Below are 14,437 nucleotides of genomic sequence, written 5' to 3'. Positions count from 1 at the left end.
ATATGGAAATTAAGGGGGACCCTTGGCCAAATGAAAAAAAATGGCCTAGGGGTCCCACCAAAATCCATACCAGACCCTTCGTTTGTTATGGATTTTAAGGGGAGCCTTGCGCCAAAGTTTTTAAAAAAATTGCGTGGGGTTCCCCCCAAAATCCACACCAGACCCTTATCTGAGCACGCAACCTGACAGGCTGCAGGAAAAGAGGGGGGATGAGAGAGCGCCCCCCCCTCCTGAACTGCACCAGGCCCTCAGCATGGGGAGGTTGCTTTGGGGTAGTCCCACAACCCTTGCTGGTGGTTGTGAGGGTCTGCGGGCGGGGGCTTATCGGAATCTGGAAGCCCCCTTTAACAAGGGGACCTCTACATCCCAGCCTCCCCCCTGTGTGAAGTGGTAACGGGGTACAAATGTACTCCTACCATTTCACAAAAAAAGTGTCAAAATGTTAAAAACGACAAGACACAGCTTGGGGACAAGTCCTTTATTAAAAAATAAAAATTTCCCACGATGTTCATCCATCTTCTTCTTCACGCCGCGAAAAAGAAAAAAAATCTGCAAACGATCCTCCTCTATGGGAGGCCCCCACCATGTGACACTTCATCGCCTTTGACAGTTCTTATATATCTGAGAGCGAGGCCACCCGGTGACGTACCTGAGTGACCCATAGAGTGGCCATAGGGAAGTCCCCGTGGCGTCAGAGGGGGCAGGATCACCCAGGTACGTCATCTTTATAAGAACTGTCATCAGCAAAGAAGCGCCACAAGGCGGGAGCCTCCAATAGAGGAGAATCAGTTGCAGATTTATTTTTCGGTCCATCGCGGCAAAATAGAAGAAGAAGATGAATGGACATTGTGGGACATTTTTATTTTTTTATTTTTTAAGAACTTGTCCCGAAGCTGTGTCTTGTCGTTTTTAACATTTTGACACTTTTTCATTTCACACGGGGGGGGAGGCAGGGATATGGGGGTCCCTTGTTAAAGGGGGCTTCCAGATTCCAATAAGCCCCTTCCCGCAGACCCCCACAACCACTGGGCAAGGTTTGTGGGGATGAGGCCCTTGAGTGCCACCCCAAAGTACCCTCTCCATGTTGAGGGCAAGTGGCCTGGTACCGTTCAGGTTGCATGCTTGCAGAAAGCATTGAGCAGTCCCATTTGCAAACTGCAAATGGGACTGCTCAATGCTTTCTTTTTAGCGCAGGGTTCCCCTTAAAATCCATACCTGACCTGAAGGGCCTGGTATGGATTTAAGGGGGACCCCACACATTTTTTTTTTAATTTTGGTTTGGGGTTACCCTTAATATTCATACCAGACCCAAAGGGCCTGGTAATGGACTGGGAGGAATCCCATGGTCTTTTTTCCAATGAGTTTTATCTATATTGCAAAACCTGACAATTCATTACAGCTGCGATCTGTTTTAAATGACAATTTTTCCTTTAGAAATTTAATTTTGCCGGGGTACTGTTCTAAACACAGGAAAAATGTGCCACTTTATAGGCATACTATAGACACCCCCCCAGCACAATATTTAAAGGAATATTTCATTTTTATTGTTTCACATTGATATCCTTTTTTTTTTTTGTGGTATTTGATCACCTGTGCGGTTTTTCTTTTTTGCGCGATAAACAAAAAAAAACAATAATTTTGAAAAAAGCGCATTATTTTTTACTTTTTGCTATAATAAATATCCCCCAAAAATATATAAAAGACATTTTTTTTCCTCAGTTTAGGCCCATACGTATTCTTCTACATATTTTTGGTTTAAAAAAATAGCAATAAGCATCTATTGATTGGTTTGCGCAAAAGTTATAGTGTCAATGTAAAAACTAGTAATGGCAGTGATCAGCGTTTTATTTTATTTTATCATGGCTGAAACATTATGGTGAACAGATCGGACACTTTTGTAGTGATTTTGGGATCATTCACATTTTATACAGCGATAAGTGCAATTAAAAATGCATTGATTACTGTGTAAATGTGACTGGCCATGAAGGGGTTAACCACTGGGTGGCACTATAGGAGTTAAGTGTGTCCTAGGGAGTGATTCTAGCTGTGGGGGGAGGGGCTATGTGTGACATGACACTGATCACAGCTCCCGATTACAGGGAGCTGTGATCAGTGCCAGTAGGCAGAATGGAGAAATGCTTGTTTACATTAGCATTTCCCCGTTCTTCCTCTCCATGAGACGATCGTGGGTATCGCCGTGGACATTGAGTCCACGGGACCTGCGATCACACTCACGGAAGTCGCGGTGGCACATTAATCTGCCTGTACGTGCCCTTCTGCCAACGTATATCGGCGTGAGCCGGTCGGCAAGCGGTTAAGCATTAAAAAAAATCCCTTTTCCCAAAAAAGTCTGTTTTAAAAAAAAAATTGTCATTGATACATTTCCCCTGGGGTAGGATCCAGGTCCCCAAAAACTTTTTATGACAATAACTTGCATATAAGCCTTTAAAATGATCACTTTTGATTTTTCATGTTAGTGTCCCATAGACTTTAACGGTGTTCCGGCAGCTTTCGAATTTGCCCTGAACACCGCATATTGTTCGCAGAACATCCGAAAAACCAAAGTTCAGCCCGAACTTATGCTTGGACCGAACCGTTCGCCCATCCCTATCTTTAAGCCAATTCATAATCTGCAGCTATCATGACTTTCAGAATTGCTGGAAAAAAGGGCCAAAGCTACAATTACTAAAGGGTAAGAGAACAATATTTGCATCCAAGGAACTGAGATCACTAACCTTGAGGGATTTTTTTTTTGTTGTTATCCTGAGTGACCCAGTTTGCAACATTTGCACAGGGGGTTTGTTTTTCCCTTCTCTGGCTTAAAAATGCAGGAGTTGTTGGATGCTGAACTTGGTGGACATTAGTTTTTTTTAACCTTAACTAAGTTATGTAGTTACAGCATACTGTATGCTGCAATATAAACATGACCATTACCAGTTCTTATGGGAACATTAAAGCCGTAGTAATCCGCAAAAAATAAATAAAAAATTAGCCCCTGCAGGATAATGTCATAATATGCTAGTATGCATAGCATATTAGCACATTATGACAGACTTACTCTAAAACAAAGCTCTCCAGAAGCTTGCTGTCACCACTGCCAAGGCTTCCATCCTCACCCAGTCTTCCTTCCAGAGGCACAGGCACCGAAAGTTTGAATGGCTGAGCCGGGATGACATCACTCCCATGCGTGCATGGCACAGCTCTCTCAATGGACAGCATGCCATTCTTTAATAGCGTAGTTTGTTTGCGCCAGTGACATCACCAGCTGCTACTAAAGTAAATCTCTTCTATACAGTGCACATTTAGGAGATATTGTAGCTACAGGTAAACCTTATTATAGGCTTACTTGTAGGTATAAATACCCCTTTACCACTTTAAATGAAAATGCATGACCCATAAAAAAACTCTACTTTAAGACTCTGTTCACACTCCATTCCATCCTAAGCACTTGGAAATGCCGCAATTCATCCTGTGATTCCAGAATCCCGACAAAATGTATGACCCAATTGCAATGCCATTACTTGTTAATGGTACCCCATTCGATTGGTGGGTGATAAATCATGGCAAAATCGCAATGCGTAAAGCTTATCACTCGAAAAAGGATGTCTAGAGAATCATTTTGTGAATGGTAAATAAGCAGAGATAAGTAACTGGATTTTAAAAATCATATGATCTTTGCTGACTCAAGGAACCCATGCAGTAACCAAAACTGTTCCAGCCTATAGAGCTTGAGCACAGTGCTGATAGATTTAGTCATCATGGAAAGTTATTCAGAAGCAGTTTAACATGCTTACTACTGATCACCGAACTGGTATCTTTAATCTCTCTGGCTACTGTGTGTGTGTGTGTAACTCCTTTTCCTGTCACTCGATGTACTACTGTACAAAACCTTCATCATTGTTCCCTTCAGTCTCATGTGCATTGACCTTCACAGCTACTTAGTGATTGTGCTTGTACAAATTCGAGATTTTGCTTACGCAGTGTACCATTACTACGCAATAACCTCCAGATTCAAGTACACTATAACGTCAGCCACTCTCTTTACTGTTACGAGTATAAAGTCTGTATTACCTAAGCAGTATTCCTGAGATCTCTGTGTACTTTGCTTTGACCTCAGCAGCTGCCTGCTTTTTACTTCATGGTGTATTACCTCAGCATGTCTTCCTGCTTTTAACACCTTCATTCACTGCCTGCACACGGTGACCTCATTTGTAGTCTATCTGTATAATGTTTTTAGCATTGGGTACCAAAGTATCATCATTACCAGATTTCCAAACATTAACATTTTCTGTAAATAAATGCTGCCTTACTACTGTAACATCTGGAAGAATAAAAGCAGAAAATGTTTAGCCCTAAAGGCAAGACTAAACTCCAGGAAGGAATGTGCGCCTATCTGTTAACATGAGCAAATATACAAAAACAACACGTAAAAACTGAGCAAAATGGAAAACTGAAACTCAAATACAGTTTATGAACAGATAAAAAGAAAGTGTTGACATATGTTCAATTTTCAAGTGTACTGCAGATTAAGCTAGACTTGACTGCATGTAATAACAAAGCTAGAAAAACGTTATAAGAGAGTTTGGCAAATTGGAAAATGTATTAGGTGACGTTCCTGATGTTCCAAACTTTTGTTAGTAGGAACAGAAATTCCTGTGCTTTACTCACATGCATGTTGCAAGGGAACTTCTAATTACAACAATGTCAGATATTTAAAAAAAGGCTCCAGAACTACAGGAATGTGGCACATTGGCATGAGTTATGTATCTTCCACACCCTACAGTTTGCAGGAGTGGACATCCTTCTTAAGGCCCGTACACACGATAGGAAAATCAGAAGTAAAATTTCATCCAAACGATCTGCCGATTTTCGGATTGTTAGTACGGTGCTTTCGAAAGCCGATTTTGATTTTACGTCCAACAAAAGTTGGATGTGCAGACTATAACATTTTTGTCGTACGTGAACTCAACGTCCATTTTTCATTTAATTAGTGCAGTTTTCCTCCAGAAAAAATCAAAAGGGCAAGACTACGTATGCTCAGAAACAAAAGAATACATACAAAATTATTCAACACATTACGTCACTTCTGAAGTTGAATTCTGTTGTATGAGAATTTTCGTATGGTGAGTAACCTCTTCACTTTTGACATGAGACTAGCATACAACAAAAAATGGACGAATGGTCGTCCGGAAATCAGATAGTGTGTACGAGGCTTAAAGTGGTTTTAAACCCTTACAATTCACTTTTTACTACAGGTAAGTATATAAGGCATACCTGTAATTACCATGGATATCTCCTAAACCTGCACGACATAGTCATAGGCACAATAAGGCATACCTGTAATTACCATGGATATCTCCTAAACCTGCACGGCATAGTCATAGGCACATGCACGTGCACGCGCATGCATTCGTGCTGTTGCTGCAGCTGACATGCCATTACCGGCAGCTCACTCGCACATGCATGGGAGTGACATCATCGCAGCTCCGGCCAATCACAGTGCCAGAGACCACGATACCCGGAAATGACTCCGGGACCGATGCCGCTGGCCGGAGCAGTGTACAGGGACCACTGCGGGGGCTTCGATCTAAGGTGAGTATTTCATAATGAGCTAGTATGCTATGCATACTAGCTCATTATGCCTTTGTCCTGCATGTGTTTTTCTTCAGTCCCGGAAGATTTTACCCCTTTCCTGACCAGAGCCCTTTTTTACAATTTGGCACTGCATCACTTTAACTGACAATTGCACAGTCATGCAATTCTGTACCCAAACTAAATTTGCGTCCTTTTTTTCCCCACAAATAGAGCTTTCTTGGTGGTATTTGATTACCTCTGCGGTTTTTATTTTTTGCGCTATAAACAAACACAATTTTCCCCAAAAAATTTTTACTTTTTGCTATACTAAATATCCCCCAAATTTTTTTTAAAAAACAAATGTATTCATCGGTTTAGGTCATACGGGGTTTTGCCCACCAGGGCCATTCTGCCGACGCATATCGGCGTGAGACGGTCGGTAAGTGGTTAACTAGAGGGTCACTGTTTACAACATTGGTGGTTTGAATAGAGTGAGAAAGGTTTAGAATCAAGGTTTTCTTGATGTCCCCATTTGGGGATTAACCCCTCTATTTGTACTGGCGACCATTGTCACAGAGAAAAAAAAATGAAGGGGAAATCCAAAATATAGAGTTTTTGGACAGGACAAGGGCTAAAGGGAATTCTTCCAAGGGGTACACTTGTTTTAGGGACACTTGTCTAATAATGTATCTCCCTCACTGTGGAATTTTTCCTATAACATCCTTGTGTCACTGGGACAGGAAGTGAAGAGAAATTTCCCCAATGATACAAAGACGGCAAAAATACACTATAATATTATGATTTATTTATTACAAATACTAATATAGCTCCTTCATATTATGCAGCACTTTATATATATTCACATCAGTTCCTGCCCTTAAGAAGCTTACAGTCTATGATTGCTAACTACCATTCATACACACACACACACACACACACACACACACACACACACACACATACATATTAGGGCCAATTTAGACAGGAGCCACTTGACCTACCAGCATGTCTTTGGAGTGTGAGATAAAACCCACACATGCACAGGAAGAACATGCAGACTCCAGGTAGTTAGTGCCGTGGTTGGGATTTGAACGATGACCCTAGTACTGTTGGGCAGAAGTGCTAACCACTTAGCCACTGTGCTTCTCCAGGTATTTTTAATACTTTAATACTACTTGCAGTCTTTGATCTAGTATTCTAAAGTATCTGTTCTTTTAGCTTTATTGTAACAAAATCCACAAATAAAACACTCCTTTGTAAAACATTATCTTTAAAAATGTAACGTAATAACAGCCGTGGCAGTGCAGGACCTACCAAATTTTCTTTATTTGGTGTTCATTTGTTAAGTAAATCGCTTTGTTTCATCATATTCGTTATGTTAGAATCATTTGTTTTTGTTATTAGTTTTGTATTCGGATTAATTTTGTATAGTCGTTGTTCCAAATTGATTTATATTTTCGGTAGTTATTTGGAAGATTGCCTATAATCATTTTAACGTGTTAACTCATTATTTTGAGAATTTATGAATGCACTCTCTCACCCTTGCTAGTCCAACCCACAAAGGGAAATGGAATGAGCTTTTCGGACAGTATTGACTAGAGTTCCACGTGTACATAGTTGGTTACATAGTTTGTAACATTGACTAAAGACAACAGTCAACCCATATCAACCTGTGTAGGTGTGTGTGTTTGTGTGTAGAAAAAAATTATTTCCCATATCCCTGTATATTGTGTTCACTAAGATGCATGCCCAAGAGTCTTTTAAAACTATCCATACTTCCTGCCGACACCACCGATTATGGAAGAGAGTTCCACATCCTTACAGCCCTAGCCCTGACAGTGAAAAACCCCCTAAGCATCGTGAGGTTAAACCGCTTCTCTTCCAGTCTAATAGTGTGGTCCCATGTCTTCCTACACTCCCTGGGACTGAAAAGTTTCATACTTACACTGGGATCACTGTTAAAATATTTGTATATCGCTATCATATCTCCTCCCAAGTGGAGTAAATGTAGTGCTTGCAGTCATTCCTCATAATTGAGGTCCTCCAGTCCCCATATTAATTCAGTTGCCCTTCCCTGGACTCCCTTAAGCTCCAGCACATCCTTTCTTAAGATTGGTGACCAGAACTGGAATACTCCAGATGCGGCCAAACCAGAGTTTTATAAAGTGTCATAATAATACCGTAGTTTTATCTCTGGGGAAATTCCCTTTTTTAATGCATGCTAATATTCTGCTGGCTTTGGTAGCCGCAGCTTTTGCGCATTCTATTTTCTATTAGGACCCCTTCTCTATCCTGGAAGCCCCTAGGGGTTCTCCGCTTGTAGATTAAGCATTTGTGGGGTACAGTATCAAATGCTTTTGCAAAATCCAGATACACCAGCCTACTTTTGTCCAGATGGCAGTTCACTTCCTCGTAGAATGTTAATAGGTTGGTTTGGCAAGAGCGACCTTTTGTAAACCTGTGTTAATTACTGCTAATGATATTGTTTTTTCATGAGTAAATTCTTGGATATGGTCCCTTATCCCCTCAAATAGTTTACAAACTACCAATGTTAGACTGACAGGTGTATAGTTCTCAGGAATATATCTCTGCCCTTTTTGAATGTTGGCAACATGAGGGCTTTTCGCCAATCAGCTGGTACCAATCCTCTCAGTATGCTGTCCATGAAGATTATGAATAGCGGTCTGTCTATAACCTGACTGAATTCTTTAAAGCAGAGTTCCGTCTTCAAAAAACGTACCTGTCCAGAGTGCCCATGATGTCCTCACTTGAAGCTGGCTCGTCCCTCGGCTTTGAGTGGAGGTGCTGGCATCTTCAGTAAGGGAATCGGGAAGGGAAGCCTTGTGACTTCACAGCCTGATTCCCACTGCATATGCGCGAGTCATGCTCTGAATGGCCCCTGCTGTCTTCCGGGACCTGTGTGTCTCCCAGAAGACAGTGAGGGGACAGAGGAGTGGTCAGACATGACGTAGTTCGCTGCGAGTTCTGTGGCGCTCTTTTGCCAAAAGTGGGAGCTAATACCTTTGTACTTTTTAAAGGCCTCTTCTTTGTCCTTTTAATATGACATTTTACGCTTTGGTTTAGCCATCCATGTTTAACCTTTGTTCTTCTATATTTATTGCCCCTTGGAATGCATTCGGTACTTTTATTTAATAAATTCCTAAAGAATTACCATGTTTCATCCATGTTCAATATTTCAAGTATTTGGTCCTACTTAATATCCTGCAGCATTGAGTGCAGTTTAGAAAAGTTTTTATTAATATTATTGTTATTATTATAAAGCGCCACCAGTTTACACAGCACTTTACAACTTGTGAACTTGGCTCTTTTTTGAAATTTAGTGTTCTTGTACTCATCTCGTGGCTCCCTTTCCTATGATTTATGCAAATGTAATAATTCTGTGGTTGCTAATTCCCAAGTTGTCCCATATTTTTCTACATCTGCAATCAGATCTGTATTTTTTTTTATAATAATGAAAAATGTTAATGCAAATTAAAAATAAAATGGATCTGAATCAATTCAGATCATTCGTTCTGTCAATACATTATATGATGCTTCAAAGGTAAACAAAAAATGTAAACTATCGCATCATTGTCATCCAAATGAAAGGAATGAATAAGCATGGATTAGTTGTTTTGTTACAATTTCAGATTCTTTGAAATTCGTTATGATTGTGATTCAGAGATTTAGATACAAAATGAATCGCACATGTCTATTGATCACTTAGCAGTGATTCCCACCATAATTTGCCCAGAAGTGCACACTGAGCATGTCTTGTGATGACATTCTTTGGGACAACATGTCCCACCATGCTTATCACCATGCTTTGTCCTCCAAGAACCAGCCCTGTGAGCCAAAGTTATTCTTTTATGTTGGAGCAGGGGCAGGGCTTGCATTGCTTCAGGGCTGCATGTGTAATTCTGAAAGGTTGCTGAAAGTATGATAAGCGTTGGACATTTTAACTTGGCCTTCATTTCACTTTCTTGTTAGCTCCGAAATAAGCAAATTACCATATTTTAAAACCCTTTAGACTTTGGTCTGTTTTTAATAAAAGTTAGGTCCACATCATGACAGACATGTGGCAGCCTAATGTGTATGGGCACTTTCGTTATTAGTTCTTATGTTTTAAGCATTAATCAGACACTTGTGCAATATCCTGAGTATGTGACCTATGTAGTTGAAGTGATAATACTCAGTTCTTCTTAAATGCAACCTCTTATGACAGTAATATGGAAGTTGTCATTGCTGTCTTTGTTTTAAAAATACAAATTCCTGGGCTGTCATCTTCATGCTTCCTTTAACAATTAGGCTAAACATCACCTTTGACAAAATACATATATATATATATATATATATATATATATATATATATATCACTGGCTACATGCTTGTTCCAGGTCAGTAAACCAGTAACACACTGAAGTATGGATAAGGATGACACACAATCTTCCCAACAAAGTAGAAATGACATCGCCCATATTACTATCATGGCATGGCATATGGATCATCTATAAAATTATTTAGCTTTTCTATCGTTCAGTATTTTCATTGGCCTTTCTATAAGTCCTGTAAATAGCATTGGGGAAGCATTGTGTTTCTTATTTTAGCGTCAGTATTTTTGCTATTCATTTTAGTGTCCATTGCATATGTTTTTAAGATTTCAAATCTGTTATTTGAGCAACATATTTTATGGCTACTAATAATAGACACAGAATTGTGTTGATGCCCAGGAATCCAGCTTCTAGGCAAGTTATTTTCATTAGCTGAAAGAGTTATGTCCACTTGTCGGCATTCATAAATTCCTAGCATCAATATTTTTAAGTAACAGCAGGTGTGATAGTGGATCTCTTCCAAGCATGAAACCCCTGTCTTGTATTGCTGTAAAGCCAAATAAGCACTGTGATCCAGACTGATGAACCAGTTATAAACCACATGTATCCATGCAATATAGTACAACCTAATTAAATTAAAACATTATATTCTTGGATTAAAGAGAAATATGTCATAAAGCATGTGTTGTGTTGCACATGTCCTCACTGCAGGCATCGTGTAGTAAATCTGGTTTTGAATGGCTGTACAAGGGCATCTTAGAACAGAAAATTGGGCATATAGTGACAGCTGGGGGTAAGTATTGCATGGAAACGTGCAAAAAATGAAGAATTGGCCCATCACGGAAACAAAAAAGGAAATGGTAGAACTTCAAGGTGCAACCTTAGGAGGCACAAGCACCATAGGATGTACACACAAATTAAAATATATCTACCAGTGCAAGTGCCTGTTCAGGTCTTGCAGTTTAAATTAATAAATGTACAGTAGTGTAGAATTATACTTTTTATGGTAATGCATTTTTTAGTTCCCACAGAAAAAAATTGTAACATTAAATTAGCTTAAAGCAATAAATATATCACTTAAAAATGTCTGACCTTAAGTCAACCATTTGACCACCAGAAGGCTTTAGCCCTTTCATGACCAAACCAAACCATTTTTGCTATTCAACACTGCTACTTTAAGTGGCTTTTGTGTGGTCATGCAACGCAAATAAATGTATATCATGCACATAAATAGAGCTTTTTATTTGTGGTATTTGATCACTACTGGGTTCTTATTTTTTATTTCTTCTTTATTAGCTCTTCATAAATGTAGATCAAAATGTATTCTGCTACATGTCTATGGTTAAAAAAAGTGTGCTGCTTTTATTTACTAATCTAGCTGTTTTTTTCTCCCTGCTTTTCAGTGAGAAGAAATAGCCAAACCACTGTTTTCTGTATACAGATTTCTGTGTGTTTGTAAACACGTCCAATCAGCAGATTTCAGTCAAAATTATTGGCTGAAATCTGCTGCCATACTCATGCCGTGTCCAATCACAGCACGTGTTGGCAAGAGGCGCACACGTGCAGGCCTCAAACCCAGAAGCACCTGCTCATAATATATTTACTGCACCATGCAATCCAAATCTTTTGGTATATTTTTGTGTTATAAACATGTATGATTACAACATACTGAGAATGTGTTTGTAGAAGACTGTGTATTTCTTGCTTTAAGATTTTTACCTTTTTATACCCTTGATCTGTTGGCTAATATTTTGTTCTCATTGCATCTGGTCTTGGAAAGTATGCATGACGCATGCAATTTTGGGTGCTACCAACACACTTCAACCTATTATTATGTTAAGAGGTGTTCTTTTTTTTTAAACTTTATCTTCTCAAAAATTAGAAAACAATGGCACATTAACATGAAAACTCATACACAGCACATGCAGTTATGTGCATTTAAACCACTGCTTATATAGGATTCTCAAGGAGTTGTAGCAGATTGTCCTGTTAAACTAAAGAAGCCTATGAAGACACTGGCAAGGTTACCAACAAGATTATACAAATATTTTCACATCATGTTTGTATAGGTGGTTTACCACTGTGATGTCATGTTAGTGGAAAAACAAAAAGATGCATTAGAGGGTAGAGTTACAATAATGTGGTCAAATCAAAACTACTTATTTGGATGTTGGTCTCAAAAGTTAGTCTTCAATATAAAATTCTTGTGAATGTGTAGATGTCTGTATTTAGAACAAAAGTTATTGAAGATGAAAACAGATCGTGTTCAGTGTAGATAAGGATACAAAAAGCTCCCAACAGTTGGTAAGTTAAATTTTGTTGTGTGTGGGATCTAAAAAAAGATCCAAAAGTAGAGATACTGATGTATCCTGATGTGTGTTATCCAACATGTAAACCAATGTAAAGCAAGATAGATTGATGCCTATTGCACCTGTTTTTATAATTAAAATTTTTATTTGACATGATCTTCTCTTTAAACAGCTTGTAATGTTGGACCTGAACCACATAGCTGGTGAAGAGTGCAAATCTTCCTTGGATGAGCAATTTGGAAGTCACAGGACAATGTTTATCCAGTGTGATGTCACAGACCAGGAACAGTTAAGAGGTACTAATAAGTGAGGGAAGAAGGTGATTGGTTATGCATTTTTTTCTGTTTTTCCATGGCAGTACAATGTTCTTTGTTAATAAAAGAACTGTAAATCACTTGACAAACAATGCAACAATATTTTAAAGGATTTGCAGGCAGAGTAAAAATGTAATTTGAAGAAAAGTTACAAATGTAGACATAGGGGGTTATTTACGAAAGACAAATCCACTTTGCACTGCAAGTGCACTTGAAAGTGCAGTCACTCTAAATCTAAAGGGGTAGATCTGAAATGAGTGAAAGCTCTGCTGATTTTATCACCCAATCATGTGCAAGTTAAAATGATGTTTTTTGTTTTCCTTGCATGTCCCCCTCTGATCTACAGCGACTTTACTTCTAAGTGCACTTTCAGTGTACTTGCAGTGCAAAGTAGATTTTCCGTTAGTAAATAACCCCCATAGTAATAGTAAAAGGGATAACAGCCTTTTTAGTAAAACTGCTATGAGTTCAAATTCTAAACATTCAAATACTTTCTAGAGCACTCTGATAACAACAGAATTATTAAATATATTCACATATCAGAGGTGTAAAAACAAAGGTTGCAAGCACTTTAGTAAGGATCATGCCTATGTTTTTGAAAGGTTTGGAGCTTCTTAGCAACTGCACTAAAATGGCAGAAGCTCGGTATAGCTAATTTCAGAATACATCCGTTCTATCTAATGTCATTGTGTCACTAAGGCAGTCTTGCTAGCTGTATTCATGCCTGGGGACATTTTCCCATTTTTTACTAAACACTAATCTCGTCTTCACTGTAGCTTCAAGGTTTACATAAGAAAGAAATGTTACACAATAATGACATAGACATCTGTTTTCCCCTTAAAACATTTCTGCCTTAGGCACTGATTCATCTGACCTTGCCAATGTGTAACCAAACCCTAACCATTTAGTATTTCAACATTTTAGCTAATTGAATTTCTACTCAGCACAAAGATAAGGCTAATTCAGGCTGACTGATCCAAGGAACAGCAACATACACTTGTAAGAATGGGACATGAGCCTGCAGGTGTACTGCTATGTTAAGATATGGCCTTATACCCTTTATTATCAGCCACATGCCCTCTCGTTTACCAGTTAAGTGGTGAAAGAAAGGTTACAGTTAAAAAAAAATTATTCCTCAGGAATCTTCTATTTTTCCCAAAACCTCCTGGTTTTTGGAAAAACCCTATCATATATAAAGGTAAGTGTTCACCTTGGAACCTTTAGTCCAGTATGAATGAATTTCACAAAGATTCATTAAAGTAAGTTGGATGTGGAATTATGGAAGATTTTTTTACATTCCAATTCCAATGTCTTAATTTTTTTAATACGTCATTCATAGGAGAGAAAATATTTTAACTGCAAATTCATCCTCCTGAACAGATTAAGTAATTAGGGCTCATGGCATGGAACATTGGAGTTTCCAGGGGAAAAATTCTGTCAAATGAAGAGCAAATACTTTACTAAAATTGATAAATAAGTCCTGAAGATTGTGCCTAGAACTGTAGTTCACAACTCCTTTTATTTTTTATTTTTTTTATATTTTTTTAGGATAATGCAATTTTAAACATTACGCACTTATCCTTTTTATTCCCACCCCAGTCTTGAAGTATTTCTCCCTTTCCCCTGCCCCCATGCATACTTCTGTATGCCAGCTTTTTGCAATTAGTAGGGGTGGCTTTTGTATTTTTTCTCAAATGATGGAAGTGTGTATATTTTTAAAAGTACGATATAGTTGCGCTTCCAACACGACAATGTTAAATATACTCAAGATGGAAATAAAAAAGCAATTTACAAAAGTTGGAGTACCTGTTGCAAACCCAGTCGATTCAAACTGAACATATGTTGAAATCAAATACCAACAGGGATTTATTTTAATAAAAACTCATGTAAGAAAACTAAACTAAACCAT

The 14,437-nt window shown here is 38.6% G+C and overlaps 1 protein-coding gene across 1 annotated transcript in view; it reads left to right on the top strand.

The window, feature by feature from the left end:
• HPGD (15-hydroxyprostaglandin dehydrogenase) overlaps positions 1-14,437 on the top strand; it is a 121,142-nt gene that overhangs the window by 24,914 nt on the left and 81,791 nt on the right. Inside the window, exon 2 of the mRNA XM_077477222.1 lies at positions 12,387-12,510. Coding sequence (XP_077333348.1) covers positions 12,387-12,510 — 124 coding nt within the window. The remainder of the gene's footprint in view (positions 1-12,386; positions 12,511-14,437) is intronic.

Source organism: Lithobates pipiens, unplaced genomic scaffold, assembly GCF_037356315.1.
Source record: "Lithobates pipiens isolate NorthernLeopardFrog02 unplaced genomic scaffold, aLitPip1_a1.2 Scaffold_13, whole genome shotgun sequence".
NCBI classification, from domain to species: Eukaryota; Metazoa; Chordata; class Amphibia; order Anura; family Ranidae; genus Lithobates; species Lithobates pipiens.
This window is presented reverse-complemented; position numbering and strand designations above follow the sequence as displayed.